The following is a 14,100-nucleotide window of genomic DNA, read 5'->3' on the forward strand; positions in this document are numbered from 1 at the left end:
ATTAAAAATGCAGATTTTATTTAGGATTCTCCTTCCTCTTGTATGATATAATCACCAATCTTTGTATCTATAAGGATTTAAGTATACAACTGCATATTATTCAGTAAGCTATTTCTCTAAAGAGTTTCTATCTATGAAAGACTCATGCTGTAAGCTAAATCACAATCCCTTACAATAATGGAATGCTCATTACATTGGTCCCTCTAAAACAACTTTATCTTGAAGTTCTACTAAATGGTGATTAATCATGGAAAGTCTCATAACTGACTTCCAAAACTTGCACATTTCAATTCTAATCACATTTACTAAGCACTAACTTAACTATACTTAGATACAAACATTCTATTACAGAGTAGCCAATAAGCCAATAAGAAAGTCTTAGGTGGGGGGAAGAAATCTTTCAGTATGGAGTAAATAGTGGGGTTTGTTCTTCAATATCAGGATTCTGAAATAATATAACTAAATGGGTATTTGCAACAAATTAGAGAGAGAATGAGAGTCAAAAAGACAGACCAAAGATATGATCATAAAATCTATAAAGACTACCAGTTTCTACAGGCTACGTACTTGGAAGCATTAAAAATAAAATCCAGTAAACACACTTGTATGACACAATGGAATATTACGCAGCCATTAATTAGAAGACAATACCAGCTAAGATGTAAAAATGCCCAAAATACACTAAGCAAAAAGAGAAAGTTGCAGAATAGTACAAATTAAATAATCGTTTTGTTTGTTTTTGAGCATATTATAACCAATATCAAACCCACTGTCAATGAATGGATTTCGACTCACAGTGACCTTATAGGGCTGGGGAGAACTACCCCATTGGGTTCCTAAGGCTATGAATCTTTATGGAAGCAGACTGTCTCATCTTTCTCCTGCAGAGCAGCTGATGACCTTTTAGTTAGCCGCCCAATACTTTAACCGCAGCACCATCAGAGCTTCCTTGAGCGTTATATATGCCTATAAAAAAGGAGGATTTAATGATGGAAGGATATTAAAACATGTGCTATCAAGGGTTACCTGTGGATAGCAAGAATGAGAGGAAAAGAGGTGGTTATTTTTACTTTTGTATCCTCTCATGTTGTGACATATATTTATGTGTATATAAGTGACATAAATATGAGCATTACATAATGTGCATATATGATGTTTTAACCATATTATTTGTTTTTTCACATATACACCGAAAAACTACTGGGGCAGAAATGAATGAGAAAAGAACTCCAGGTACTATTAACCTGACATTTCAGCACTGGACGTTCATTGTTTGATCTATGGAAAACTGAAAAATACAGTCCCAGAGCCAACACCCAGCAAACCTCTAGCGCCAGTCCCTCTAGTGTTCAGGCACGATCTGCACAAGGGCTGGGAAGGTACCACCCAGACCAGCAGCCTAGGGTTATGCGTGCAAGGTTTTCAGAGCGCCTGGGTGACAGCCACTTCTAATAGAATCGTCGTTTCCACAGTCCTCAAACTGTAAGTGTGACGTCGCCCACCATTCTCGACATACAAAGCGCCACCAGTTACATTCGGACCAAGTGAGCATCAAGCCCCGTGGATTATAAACTTCCGGCCTTCCGCCCCTGCACATGCGCTAGCAAGTCTGAACAGCGTCTTAAATCAAAATTCGCTAAAATGAACGGCTTCCAAATGATGTAGGGTTACTATCGTGCATAGTATGATGCAAGACCTTGTCGAGGGCTACAATTTGAACTTTCTACACAGAATTTTAAAGTAATAATTAAAGCTTGACCACGACTCTCCTCCCGTTACTAGGGCTTTGGGAGCGGCCCCGACCCCGGAAGTTCTTCCGGCTCCACTTGGGAATCCAGAATCCCTCTTCCATCATGGCCGCGGCAGAGGACGGCCGAGCCCGTGGAAACAAAACACAATGCCTAAGATGAACGCGAGTTAAAGCAGCCGGCCTAAGCCGAAGAGGCTGAACGCTGTCACGCCTGCCTGGAGTTCACCAAGTTCGGGTACCCACCTGAGAAAACGCGCTCTATCTGCTGCGCTGCCGCTTCCTTCCAGCACGCGCATGCGCGCCCTTCCCAAGCTCTTGCGGCGGAAGCCAAACCCTGCTGAAGGCAAGACATCCGCAAAACTGTGCCCACGCCCCAGAGCTAGCTTAAGAGATGTAGAGCTCCTTCCTTTCGCAACTTGGGGGAGAAACCTCTTGGGTCGTGAGTCTTTGGCCCAAAGTTCGAAGGCAAGAACCCGCCTCCTCTCAGCCTAGTAGATCCCAACCCCGCCTCCTTGCCGGGTTGGCTTCGTCAGGCCCTCCCTGGCAGGTACCTCTCCACCCTTCCTTGCCTTGACTGGCCCAGGCCCCTAACCCCTGCCGGCGAGAGACCCCAGCCCATTGCCCTCTGTCCTGCTGGCGTCTGCCGGGCTCCATCTCCACCCCCTCTTCTGCTTGCCAGTCCCCGGCCCTCTCCTTCACCCAGGTGGCCTCACCCATTTGCATGCATCCGGATATAGGCCTCCTGTGCTAATAGCTCCAGCTTGTGGTAGGTTGGGTTCCGCGCCCCCACGAGAACTTTAACATTGGATTAAAATGAAAGTTCTGAGGACAGCTTTAAACCAAAACTAGTGCATTAAAGCATTTTCAACCCCCCATCGCTCACACCCGCACTTGTCAGAGACACAGCATCGTCTTTATCTGTAGAAGCTGTGATGGGTGTTACGTCCTGAGCAGGGTCTGAGATGGAGCAGGAGTCCAGGGACGGAGCACCAGGTATAGCTAAAGTGCTCTGTACATTCCAGGGGAATCCTTTTGTCCATTGATGCCCTTACTCTTATGTGTCCTTCATCCTTGAATACAGCCACTGAAAGTGAGTACAAAGGTATTATGGACAAAACACCACACATAGTGGGGATGCATTCCAAGGCCAGTCCTTAGTTTACAGTTCCAGAAATTTGAGTTTGATCTACTGTCCATTTGGGCCTACTCTCAGGAAGACTAATGTGAAACACATCTTAGAAGACTGATAAAATAGTTAGTGTATGATTATTCAGCATCTGTGAGAAGCTGTTTTCATTACCTAGTACCACTCTGACAAGAATATACCACCAGTGGTATGGCCTTAACAAACAGTTTATTCTTTTACAGTTTGTTGTTGTTATGTGCCATTGAGTCGGACCCAACTCATAGCAACTCCTCCTTGGGTTTCCAAGGCAGTAGCACTACGGAAGTAGATTGCCCCATCTTCCTTCCGAGGAGTGGCTGGTGGGTTTGAACCGCCAGCCTTCTGGTTAGCAGCCAAGTGCCTTAGGCACTACACTACCAGAGCTCCTAATGCTAGAAGCCCCAGTTCAAAGTGCCAGGCTCTAGGGGCTGTGTGACCTTGGGCTTCAGCTCTGCCTCTTGCTTCCAGCCCACTGGAGCTAGAGGCATCTCTTCACTCAGGCAGCTACTGGCTGCTGAGGCTAACAAGCCCAAGGTCAACAGATAATATGGCACAGTCCTGATGTTGCCAAACCACATGGCAGGCCATTAATTTAAGTCCATTGAAAGTCCCAGGGTCGACAGAGCATGGCAGGCTGCTGACTGATGACTTGGCTACATGCAAGGTTCAAGTGTGCCATAGGCTAGAGAACGTTCCCACAGCTGCTGCTTATATATGGGAAGCAGACCACATCCGTAAGGCAGCTACTCAGCTGCTCACAGTAGATTCCACCATGGAGTTAATTATCAGTCTTATCATGGGAAATACTACATCCAGCTGCCCAGCCACTCAACCAGGCCCAGCCAAGCTGACACACAAACTTAACCACCACAGAAGCTATATGATCAAGGAGAGAATCAATGGGGAAAGGTGAATGTATTTATCCTTTAAGGCCTCTATCTCCCATCAGTTGCCATAATTCTAATAAAAGCCCAACAGCCAAAGATTATCAGATAAAAACTTGCAGTTCATGAGAGATCTATTGATTTGTGCAAGGGGAACTGTACACCAGGAGAACCATGGGGCATTTCACCAAACAGTAAAAATAGGGTTTTATAAGATTTGAGGGAAAGGTGAAGTTTAAATTAAAAATTAAATGAAATAATGGGTTTTTGTTTTGTTTGTTTTGGTACAGTCACAATGTATTGGTTCTCTAGTGCCACTTTTACAGAAATACCACAAGTGGATGGCTTCAAAAACAGGGATTTATCTCTTACAGGTTAGGAGACTAGAAGTCCAAGTTCAAAGTGCTAGCCCCTCGACCTTGGGATTCAGCTTTGCCTCTTGCTGCCAACCCACTGAAGCTGGAGGTGTCTCTTCACTCAGACAGCTGCTGGCTGCTGAGGCTGAAATACCCAAAGTCGATAAGTAAAATGGCACAGTCCCAAGATTTTCAAGCAACATGGCAGGCCACTAGTTAAACAGCCTCAAAATGGGCAGACAACATGGCAGACCACTGATGACTCAGCCAAACGCAGGATCCAGATGTTCCAAAAAGCTCAGAAACCTTTCTCAAAGCTGCTGCTTATATACTGGAACCAAACCACATCCCTAAGGCAGCTACTCAGTTGTTCACAGCAGATTCCACCATGGGGTTGATTACCAGTCTCATCACAAGGAATCACTATATCCAGCTGCCCAGCCATTCAAAACCAGGCCCAGCCAAGTTGACAAATAACCTTAACTACTGCACACAGCAAGGGGGTTAAGTCAGGCCTGGTCTGATAAGGGGATTCAGGGACTTATTTTCTTGGAAACTTTAAAAGTAAGACAAATTTGAAATGTGTCCAAAACGCCTTCTCTTGAAAATCAAGGCTACGTATCTGTAGGAAAGCAACTGAGGTGATTCAGATCATCCAGTCAACAGTGGGATATTCCATCCTCATCATATGGTTTCAGACAGCAATGTTTCTGATAGTCTGTGACTGTAGAGTACAGGGTCCCAATAGCATGACGTCTTGAAGTTAATTAACAAAGCAGATTTTGGAGGTTCAGATTTCCTCCTGACTACTGAACATTTGTTTGCATCATCACCAACTATCAACTCAGGTTTATAACAAACGTATCATCCATCTATCCTTCTTTACTTCCTACTTGTATTAATGGCTCCCATCATTCTCCTCAAGCAGTACATTAAAAACCTGCACATAATTTCTTCCTCAGATATCACTTCCTCCTCATATATGATCACCTCCAAATGTGAATGAGTCCTCTTTTTGAGGAAAAATTAAACTTATTGCCATGACTCAAATATCAGGGATTTTAAAACTATAAAACTGAAAAAATTATAACCAGTCAGAAAGTTCTCCACTAAGTTGGAGAATATTTGGGGATGGAGCAAAGAGGTCACTGGAAGAAAATAGGTTCTACTCTGGTAGCATAGTGGCTAAGGCACTTGACTGCTAACCAGAAGGCTGGCGGTTCAAACCCACCAGCCACTCCTTGGAAGATGGGGCAATCTATTTCCGTAGTGATACTGCCTAGGAAACCCAAGGAGGGGTCGCTATGAGTCGGGTCCGACTCGACGGCACATAACAACAACAACAACAACAACAGAGAAAGCTCAGAGACAAGATGAGATCCTATAGTATCACAAGGACCAGAAATAGGGACTTATCGTAATCTGTAAGGAAAGGGAAAGATGTTACATGCTGTGTAACTGGAGACCCAGGAGTAGGATGGCCTCGGTGTAAGACAGATGCATTTCTGGGGTAAAGTGTTTCTTTATCAACACCACGTGGCCCCCAGTATTCTACTTACCACCCTGAATGCCAGCATCATTTATCACCCTATGTTATGGATTGAATTGTGTCTCAAAAAAAAATATATGTTGAAATCCTAACCCCTGTACCTGTGAAAGATACCTTTAACCAATCTGAGTCTTTATAGTTAAAGTGGGTTCCTTATAGACAACATATAGTTGAGTCTTTTTATCCACTCTGAAAATCTCTTTTAATTGGTATATGTAGATCATTCACTGTTCTGGTTACCTAGTGCTGCTCTGACAAGAATATACCACCAGTGGGATGGCTTTAAGAAACAGGATTTTATTCTCTTACAGTTTGGAGGTTTTAAGTCAGAGTTCAAAGTGCCAGGCTCTAGGAGCTGGATCAAAGCCCCTCAACCTTGGCTTCAGCTCTGCCTCCGGCACCCAGCCCACTGAAGCTAGAGGCTTTTCTTCACTCAGACAGCTGGGGTTGCTGAGACTGAGAAACCCAAGGCTGACAGGTAAAAAGACGCAGTCCGGATGGTACCAAACCACACGGCAGGCCGTTAATTTAAGTCCATCGAAAGTCCCAAAGTCAGCAGACCATGGCAGGCTGCTGAACAATGACATGGCTGCATGCAGGGTTCAAGTGTGCCATAAAGTAGAAACCATTCCCAAAGCTGTTTCTTATATATGGGAAGCAGACCACATATCCAAAGCAGCTACTCAGCTGCTTGTAGTAGACCCCACCATGGAGTTGATTGCTGGTCTTATCATGGGGAATAACTATCACCAGCTGCCTAGCTCTGGTAGCGTAGTGCCTAAGGCACTTAACTGCGAAGCAGAAGGCTGGCAGTTCAAACCCACCAACCACTCCTCAGAAGGAAGGTTGGGCAATTTACTTATGTAGTGATACTGCCTCTGAAACCCAAGGAGGGGTCACTATGAGTCATGTCTGGCTCGACAGCACATGACAACAACAGCTGCCCAGACACTAGACGAGGCCCAGCCAAGCTGACATACAACCTTAATTACCACATTCACATTTAAAGTGATTATTGATGTAGTTGGATTAGTATCTACCATGTTTGTAACTGTTTTTAATTCCTTGCATTATTCTTTTTTCCTTTTGTCTTTTTCTAATTTCTCTGGTTTAAATTGAGCATTTTATATTGTTCTAGTTTATCTCTGCTTTTAGCAGAGCAATTATACTTTTTTTTTTTTTTTGTAATTTTTTTTAGCGTTTGCCCTAGAGCTTTCAATATATGTTCTTAACTAATCTAAGTCCACCTTCAAAAAGAACTATACCTCTTCACATGTAGTGCAAGTGACTTTATAACCCATTATTACTCATTCTTCCTTCCCATTCCTTATAACATTGTTGCTATTCATTTCACTTATCCATGTGTCACCCAACACATTACTATATTATTATGTTAATCAAACAATTATCTTTTAGGTCACTTAAGAATAAAATTACTTCACTTATTCCTTCTCCAGTGTTCTTCATTTCCTTGTGTAGACTTTCTGTTCTATACCATTTTTCTTCTGAGTGAAGAATTTCTTTTAACAATTCTTGCAAAGAAGGTCTGGTTGCGATAAATTTCCTTGGTTTTGTGTTTCTAAGAATGCTTTTACTTCTTCACTTTTGAAGGATACTTTCACTGGATATTGAATTCTTGGTTTTTGGGGATTTTTCCCCCCAACTCTTTAAGTATTATACTCCATTCTCTTTTTGACTTGAATGTTTTCTGACAAGATGTCCATTATAATTCATATCCTTGTTCTTACAACATAAGGTGTCTGTTTCCTTCTGAATGCTTTCAAGATTTTCTCTTTGGTTCTCCACAGTTTGAATAAAACATAACTCTGGTAGCGTAGTACCTAAAACACTTGACTGCTAACCAGAAGGCTGGCGGTTCAAACTCATCAGCCACTCCTTGGAAGGAAGGTTGGGCAATTTACTTCAGTTGTGATACTGCCTCAGAAACCCAAGGAGGGGTCGCTATGAGTCAGGTCTAACTTGACAGCATATAACAACAACAACAACAAATGTAGTTTATGTTGGTGTTTTTTATCCTGCTTGCTGTTTTCTTAGCTTTCTGGATCTGTGGTTTAGAGTTGATCATTAATTTTGGGAACTTTTAAGTCATTATGATTTCAAATACTTCTTTTGCTTCATTTTCTCCCTTTGTTCACTTTCTGCTATTCCAATTATACATATGTTACAACTTTTGAAATCATCTCATATTTCTTGGATGTTCTGCTATTTTTTGTTGTTTCCATTTTTTTTCCCTTTGCATTTCAGATATGAATGTGCTTGTAGTGTATGCAGAGGAAACCACGTAATTTGAAGTTTCATTGCAATTGGGTAATAATGACAGCTCTGACTACAGTGCATTAGAAGGTTCAAAAAGTAAATTAACATAGAGTTTTAGCTTTGTACGTATACTGATACGTGTAAGCTGGGATTATGAAAACTGCTTTTGTTGTGATAACTATAGGGATGATTTTATAAAAAAATAAATTTCTGCTGACAACTATGTATACAAATTCTACAGACTGTCATCTTGGTGTCACCCCTCTGACAGTGTCACCCAGTACCCCTAGTGATACCACTGTGTCCAATATAGTGTTGGAAGATGAGCTCCTAGATTGGAAGACACTAAAATTCCACAGTGGCCACAACGACGGACTGGAACATACCAATGACTATGAAGATGGTGCAGGATAGGCAGTGTTTCATTGTGTTGACATGTGGTCCCCATGAGTTGGATCTAACTCAGTGGCAGCTAATAACAAGACTAGTAGTGGGTTAAGGGCTGTGGTGGGCCTGGACTCTGTCATCACCCCTAGGCCTGAGGGACACAAACTGGGGGGACAATCACCAGGTCAAGAACCAGGTCAGAGGTATCTGTGTGACAAGGGGCACAATCTTGATTGACCTCAGTATCCTCCCTCCCACCAGTCTCTGCCAGGGCCCCCATCATCCCAACTCAACAAGAACCTAGAGAAATTCGGAGGGAGTTCATTGGTGTGTCCACTCAGTACAAGTAGGAGAGGCCCAACACTGGAAGACAAAAGGAAGACACCCAGGAGACCACACAAAGACAGGCTTAGCATTCCCTCCACGCCACACAACTGGTGCTGCTGCCCATCATGACCAGGGAGCCAGGAGTCTCCACCTCCCCCTGAGACAGGGACACATGTAAGGAATGGAAGTTGCCCTGACTCCTTTTTTTTGTGATAATTACTTTTTTTTTTTTGTAAATTACCTAAATTAAACCTACTAATATGCCAAAAGGCTGGTGGTTTAAACCTATCAGCCACTCCTCGAAAGGAAGATGGGGCAATCTACTTCCGTAGTGATACTGCCTTGGAAACCCAAGGAGGGGTCGCTATGAGTCGGGTACGACTCGATGGCACACAACAACAACAACAACAACAACAATATGCCAAAAAGCCAAACCCACTGCCATCAAGTCGATTCCAACTTATAGCAATCCCTAATGGGTTCCCGAGGAGGTAAATCTTTACCAAAGTAATTGCCCAGTCTTCCTTCTGCAGAGTGGCTGGTGGGTTTGAACCATCAGCCTTCTGGCCAGCAGTCAGATGCCTTAGGCACTGTGCTACCAGAGCTTACCTGCTAATAGAAACTGGAAAATTGCAATATATACTTAAGGTGGAAATTAGGTTTAAAAGCCTTTGCTGACAACAATTACAAAATACAAGAAACTGTGACTAACAAAACCGCAATTAAGAAAGTATGAAATTGCCAGAGTGTTTATTGCAGGTTCTCAGGTATGGGTTCAGCACATGAGACCCCATGACAGTGTCCATCTTGATCTGTAGACAAGCAGATGGCTGAATGGCCTGGAATACAGGAGCACAATGAAACGAGAATCGAAATAAGAAAAATATGAGACTTACGCACCTGATTCACCAATTGTCTAGCTTTCTTACTCTTGTCCCCTCTAATTGCTGTAATTCAAATGGGAAACGTTGGCAGTCCAGCTGGCGTGCTATATGCCTAGTTGCTGTCCCACCATACAGCCTCCTTCAGTGTTTCATTAAAGGCTTGCTCTCTATAAACCACCTGTCTCTGCCAGCAACTCTTTCTCACCAGAAGCCAAGAACCCATTTGGGATCTCACCGGGTCCCCCTCCTTTAACACCCCACTCCCTCATTTTGCCATATCCCAACCCCCAGCCCTCCTACTTCCCCATCCTGTATATTGCACTTCACACACTGAATGAAACACACACACTCTGCAAACATTTAAGCACCCAGAACATTTAAGTCAGTTTTCGCTGAAGTTCCAAAGCCACACAGAATCGAATGGGAGAGAGCCTGACAGTTGCCAGTGGCCTGGTCATGTCCCTCTGCCCACTCGGCGTGCTCCTGTTAACTTGCAGATACAAGACAATGCCTCTCTGTGCCCAGAGAGGTTCTTTCTGGAACCCCGAGAAGGTGTCCTGTTAGGGAAGTCACCCACAATTAACGATTCTTGGGAGTTAAAGTATAAATACCCTAGTTCACTCTTCCTTAGGTATTCTCTGCAGGTTTAGGTGAGACCCACTGAACCCAGGAGGGAGAGAAACGACCTTTCCCGCGCTGGTCCCTCCCCCTCAGGGGTGTGTGTGAGGGGCAATCCTTCGCTTGCGCCTGCGCGTTCCGCCCAAACCGTCTCTGGCAGGCATCCCGCCCATGCGTATTGAACAGCCTCTCTCAGTGGTTAAGGGTGGAAGTGCAGCTTAGAATTCACGTCCTGGTCTGTTCGCACAGGTGACCTAAACACCATCTCTGGGTTTCTGGTCCTTGCTGCCGCCTCCCTAAAACGACCATGTCATCCTATAGGCGCGTGGCTCTGGTGACCGGGGCCAACAAGGGCATCGGCTTCGCCATTGTGCGCGAGCTGTGCCGGCAGTTCTCAGGGGACGTGGTGCTCACCGCGCGGGACGCTGCGCGAGGCCAGGCGGCGGTGCAGCAGCTGCAGGCCGAGGGCCTGAGCCCGCGCTTCCATCAGCTGGACATCGACGACCTGCAGAGCATCCGCGCCCTGCGCGACTTCTTGCGCCGCGAGTACGGGGGACTGGATGTTCTGGTCAACAACGCGGGCATCGCCTTTAAGAGTAAGGTTCAGGAGCTGGGGTCTCAGGGGCGTCTGCCTCGTAGGGACGCTGAGGGTGGCGCCTCTTGCGCCTGTGGAGTACTGGAGAAGGCTCCCTAGGGAAAAAGAAAGAGGGCCCTGGGAAGGAGATCTGAATCCATCGCGAGTTGGAAGTTTTCCAGTCAAGGCACATTTATGTTCCTCTGGCTGGTGTTTTTCCAGATTTTCTTCAAACAGTTCCTCTGTTATTGGACTTTAGGGCAGTTGGGTGAACTCTTAATTTTGTATTTTAAACTAATCAATAAGTTGCCAAAAGACAGTATACAGGGGCTAGTGCATCCTGTACCCAGCTTTTCCCCATTGGTACCATCCTATGAACTACAGAATGTCATCAAAACAAATTAGCTTTGGCACAGAACTATTAACCAGCGCCCGGCTTTCCTAGGAGTTCATCAGATTGCACATTAACTTTTTTTTGGTGGTGGTGCGGGGCAGGGACTAATCGGTCGGTCTATGAAAGTTACCACAATGCTACAATTTATTAACTCTGTCCTTTTCTTCCCAAAAGCTGCTGATCCTACACCCTTTCATATTCAAGCAGAGGTGACACTGAAAACAAACTTTTTTAGTACTCGGGATGTCTGCACTGAGTTGCTGCCTCTAATAAAACCCCAGGGTAAGTTTGTGATGAGGCATACCACCCCTTAGTGCCTAGCTTACTGGCAGTGACCTTTGCCTTTCTCTGACCCATCTACCCAGCTCTGCTTAGTCATAGGACTCCACCTACCCTGGCCACCTCCTTGTGTCCGTACCCTGACAGGTGTGGTTCTACTTCAGGACTTTACATTCCTCCAAGGGCCGTGGTAGGTGCCGTATCTGTAGACCTTTACACTCTTGGCACATTTTTATCATTCAGGTTTTAGCTCAAATGCCCCTCACATGTTAGATTCCGTTAGGATTCATCTGTCATCTCTCATTTTTCTCTGCTCCCAAAGTGAACTTAACTTATTCCAGGAGAGCTGGACTCCAATTGGTGAGGGGAACACTATTACCAATTCATTAAATCTTGATCTCCATGACGGGCAACTCAGAAATGATAGAAACAAAACGCCTAAGACAGGCAGCATCTTAAAAAATAAAAAAGGGGGAATTGTGGGACTTTGTTATTTGAGTCCCAAGGTTATGTTGTTTTGCTTATGCAGCGTTGAAGACGGGCCAGCAGTTTTTTGTACTCTTCAAATAAGCTTGTCCTGGAACATGCAGGTTCAAGTGCAAGTTATTTTTCTCATGCTCCCAGTTCTCAGATAAGAATGCTTATTAAGAACAGGGAGTTTCTCTAAAAACTGATATGATTAGCAAGTTGTATTTTGGGGTATAGTGTACGTGGGAAGGAACAAGAAGTTTTGAGAAAGTTTACAACTGTGCCTTTGAACTCAGAATAGATATATTATGCCTGCGAAAAATAAAGCTTTGCTTCAGATCATCAGTCTGAGCCTCTCCCTATCCTTCATCTTCGGCTTTCCCCTTCCCTCGGCTGGACTGCGGCAATTAAATAATAGTTTTTTTATAACATTTTAATTTTTTTTTTTGGTGAAGGTTTACATGGCAATTTAAGTTCCCATTCAACAATTTATACATGAATTATTCAGTGACATTGGTTACATTCTTCACACTGTATGAACAGTCTCATTTCTGTTCTAGTTGTTCTGTTGCCTTTAGTCTAGTTTCCCTGCCTCCTTGCCTTCTCACATTTGCTTGTGAATCATTGTTAACCATTTAGTCTCATAGCGATGATCTTTGAAGGAACACAATACTTATGGGTGATATTCTTTATTTTGTGTGCCAATCTGTTATTTAGTTGAAGGTGGCCTAGTTTCAATTCAAAGTTTAGAAAGTATCTCAGGATAATAGTCTCAGGGAGTCCTCCAGTCTCAACTGACCCAGTAAGTCTGGATTTTTTTTTTAGGAATTTGAGGTTCAGTTCCACATTTTTATCCCATCCTATTGTACTGTGGTCCTGATCAGAATGGCTGTTAATGGTAGTTGGCACCATCTCAGGGAAAATGAGACTGTGGTTCGTATAGACTATCATCCCTGCATACTAGTTTGTTCTTTGCATCTTTGGTTTCCTTCTTTCTCTTTTGTTCCAGACAAGGAGAGACTAATAGTCAGAGTCTTTGCTCCACTGGGTTTTCAATGGTTAATTTTTTTCAGAAGTAGATCACCATGCCTTTCTTCCAGTGCACTTCTGAGTGGACTCAAATCTCCATCCAACCTTTTGCTCAGCAGCTGAGTACATTAACCATTTGCACCATCCAGTGACTCCCATCAATTCATTAAGCCGGTGGCCATCAAGTCAGTTGAAACTCATGGTGACCTCATATGTTTCAGAGAAGAACTGCTCCAGATGATTTTCCTGGCTGTGATCTTTGAGAAATAGATTGCTAAGCCTTTCTTCCAAGGCATTTCTGGGTAGGTTCAAACAGCCAATCTTTCAGTTAGTAGCCCAGCACTACTTAATAGCCCATTTGCATTGTTGACCAGCACATCTACCTCTCCAAATACTCTCCACACAGGAAATTGCACAGGGGGTGGAAGTTCTAAAGGTCATCATTGTCCAGCTGGTGGCAGTGTGGGCTCAGGCCTGTGCTGCATCCTGTGCCATGAACACTTCATCATCCATTCATTAAGCCTCCCTCAATCTGATACCTGCCCACAATACTCCCATAGCTCCGGACCCACATATTTATCTTCCTGCCTCTCCATATCCTCCTGACTACCCTCCTCACTCCTCCACATCTACAACAGATATTTTCAAAGGGGCACTCATTGTCTGTCTTCAGCTGTCTTGCAAAATGACCCTACTGTCATCCCAGCCAGGATTCTGGAGGTCACTATGGCCTACTTCCTTAAATTCATTTACCAGATCTTAAGAGTTTGCCTACCAGTTTCTTCCTTGTTTATCCCTTCCATCCTAGCACCTGCTCTGGGTCTCAACTGTCATTTCTGGGCAAGTGCAAACCCACTTGAGTGATCACCTTTCTTGAGTCTCCCTATTCATGCAATATCTATGCTATCTCTGCAGTTACTCCCCTTCTGAAAATCCCTCAGGAGCAAAGTCCAAGCTGATAGGGATTTCTGTAGTCTGACCCTGCCTAATAATAGGCTCTTTTTAATTCTCCCTTTATACATGTTCAATGTTCTGGACATAACCAACTACTTTTTTTTTTTTAATGGCTTGTAACGTACTATAATCTGTACTCCTAGGTCATGAGAGGGGCGGGGCACGCCAATAAATACACATCAGTTAAGACAATCTGCTGCTGTTA

The 14,100-nt window shown here is 44.0% G+C and overlaps 1 protein-coding gene across 1 annotated transcript in view; it reads left to right on the forward strand.

Annotated features, from left to right (window-relative positions):
• The first annotated feature begins 10,504 nt into the window (after positions 1-10,504).
• Positions 10,505-14,100, forward strand: part of LOC103197373 (carbonyl reductase [NADPH] 1) — a 6,481-nt gene continuing 2,885 nt past the window's right edge. The window contains exons 1-2 of the mRNA XM_007941256.2: positions 10,505-10,793; positions 11,340-11,447. Of these exons, the coding sequence (XP_007939447.1) occupies positions 10,505-10,793; positions 11,340-11,447 (397 nt within the window). The remainder of the gene's footprint in view (positions 10,794-11,339; positions 11,448-14,100) is intronic.

This window comes from Orycteropus afer, unplaced genomic scaffold, assembly GCF_000298275.1.
Source record: "Orycteropus afer afer isolate SDZICR_OR568_19922 unplaced genomic scaffold, OryAfe1.0 scaffold00078, whole genome shotgun sequence".
Taxonomy (NCBI): Eukaryota; Metazoa; Chordata; class Mammalia; order Tubulidentata; family Orycteropodidae; genus Orycteropus; species Orycteropus afer.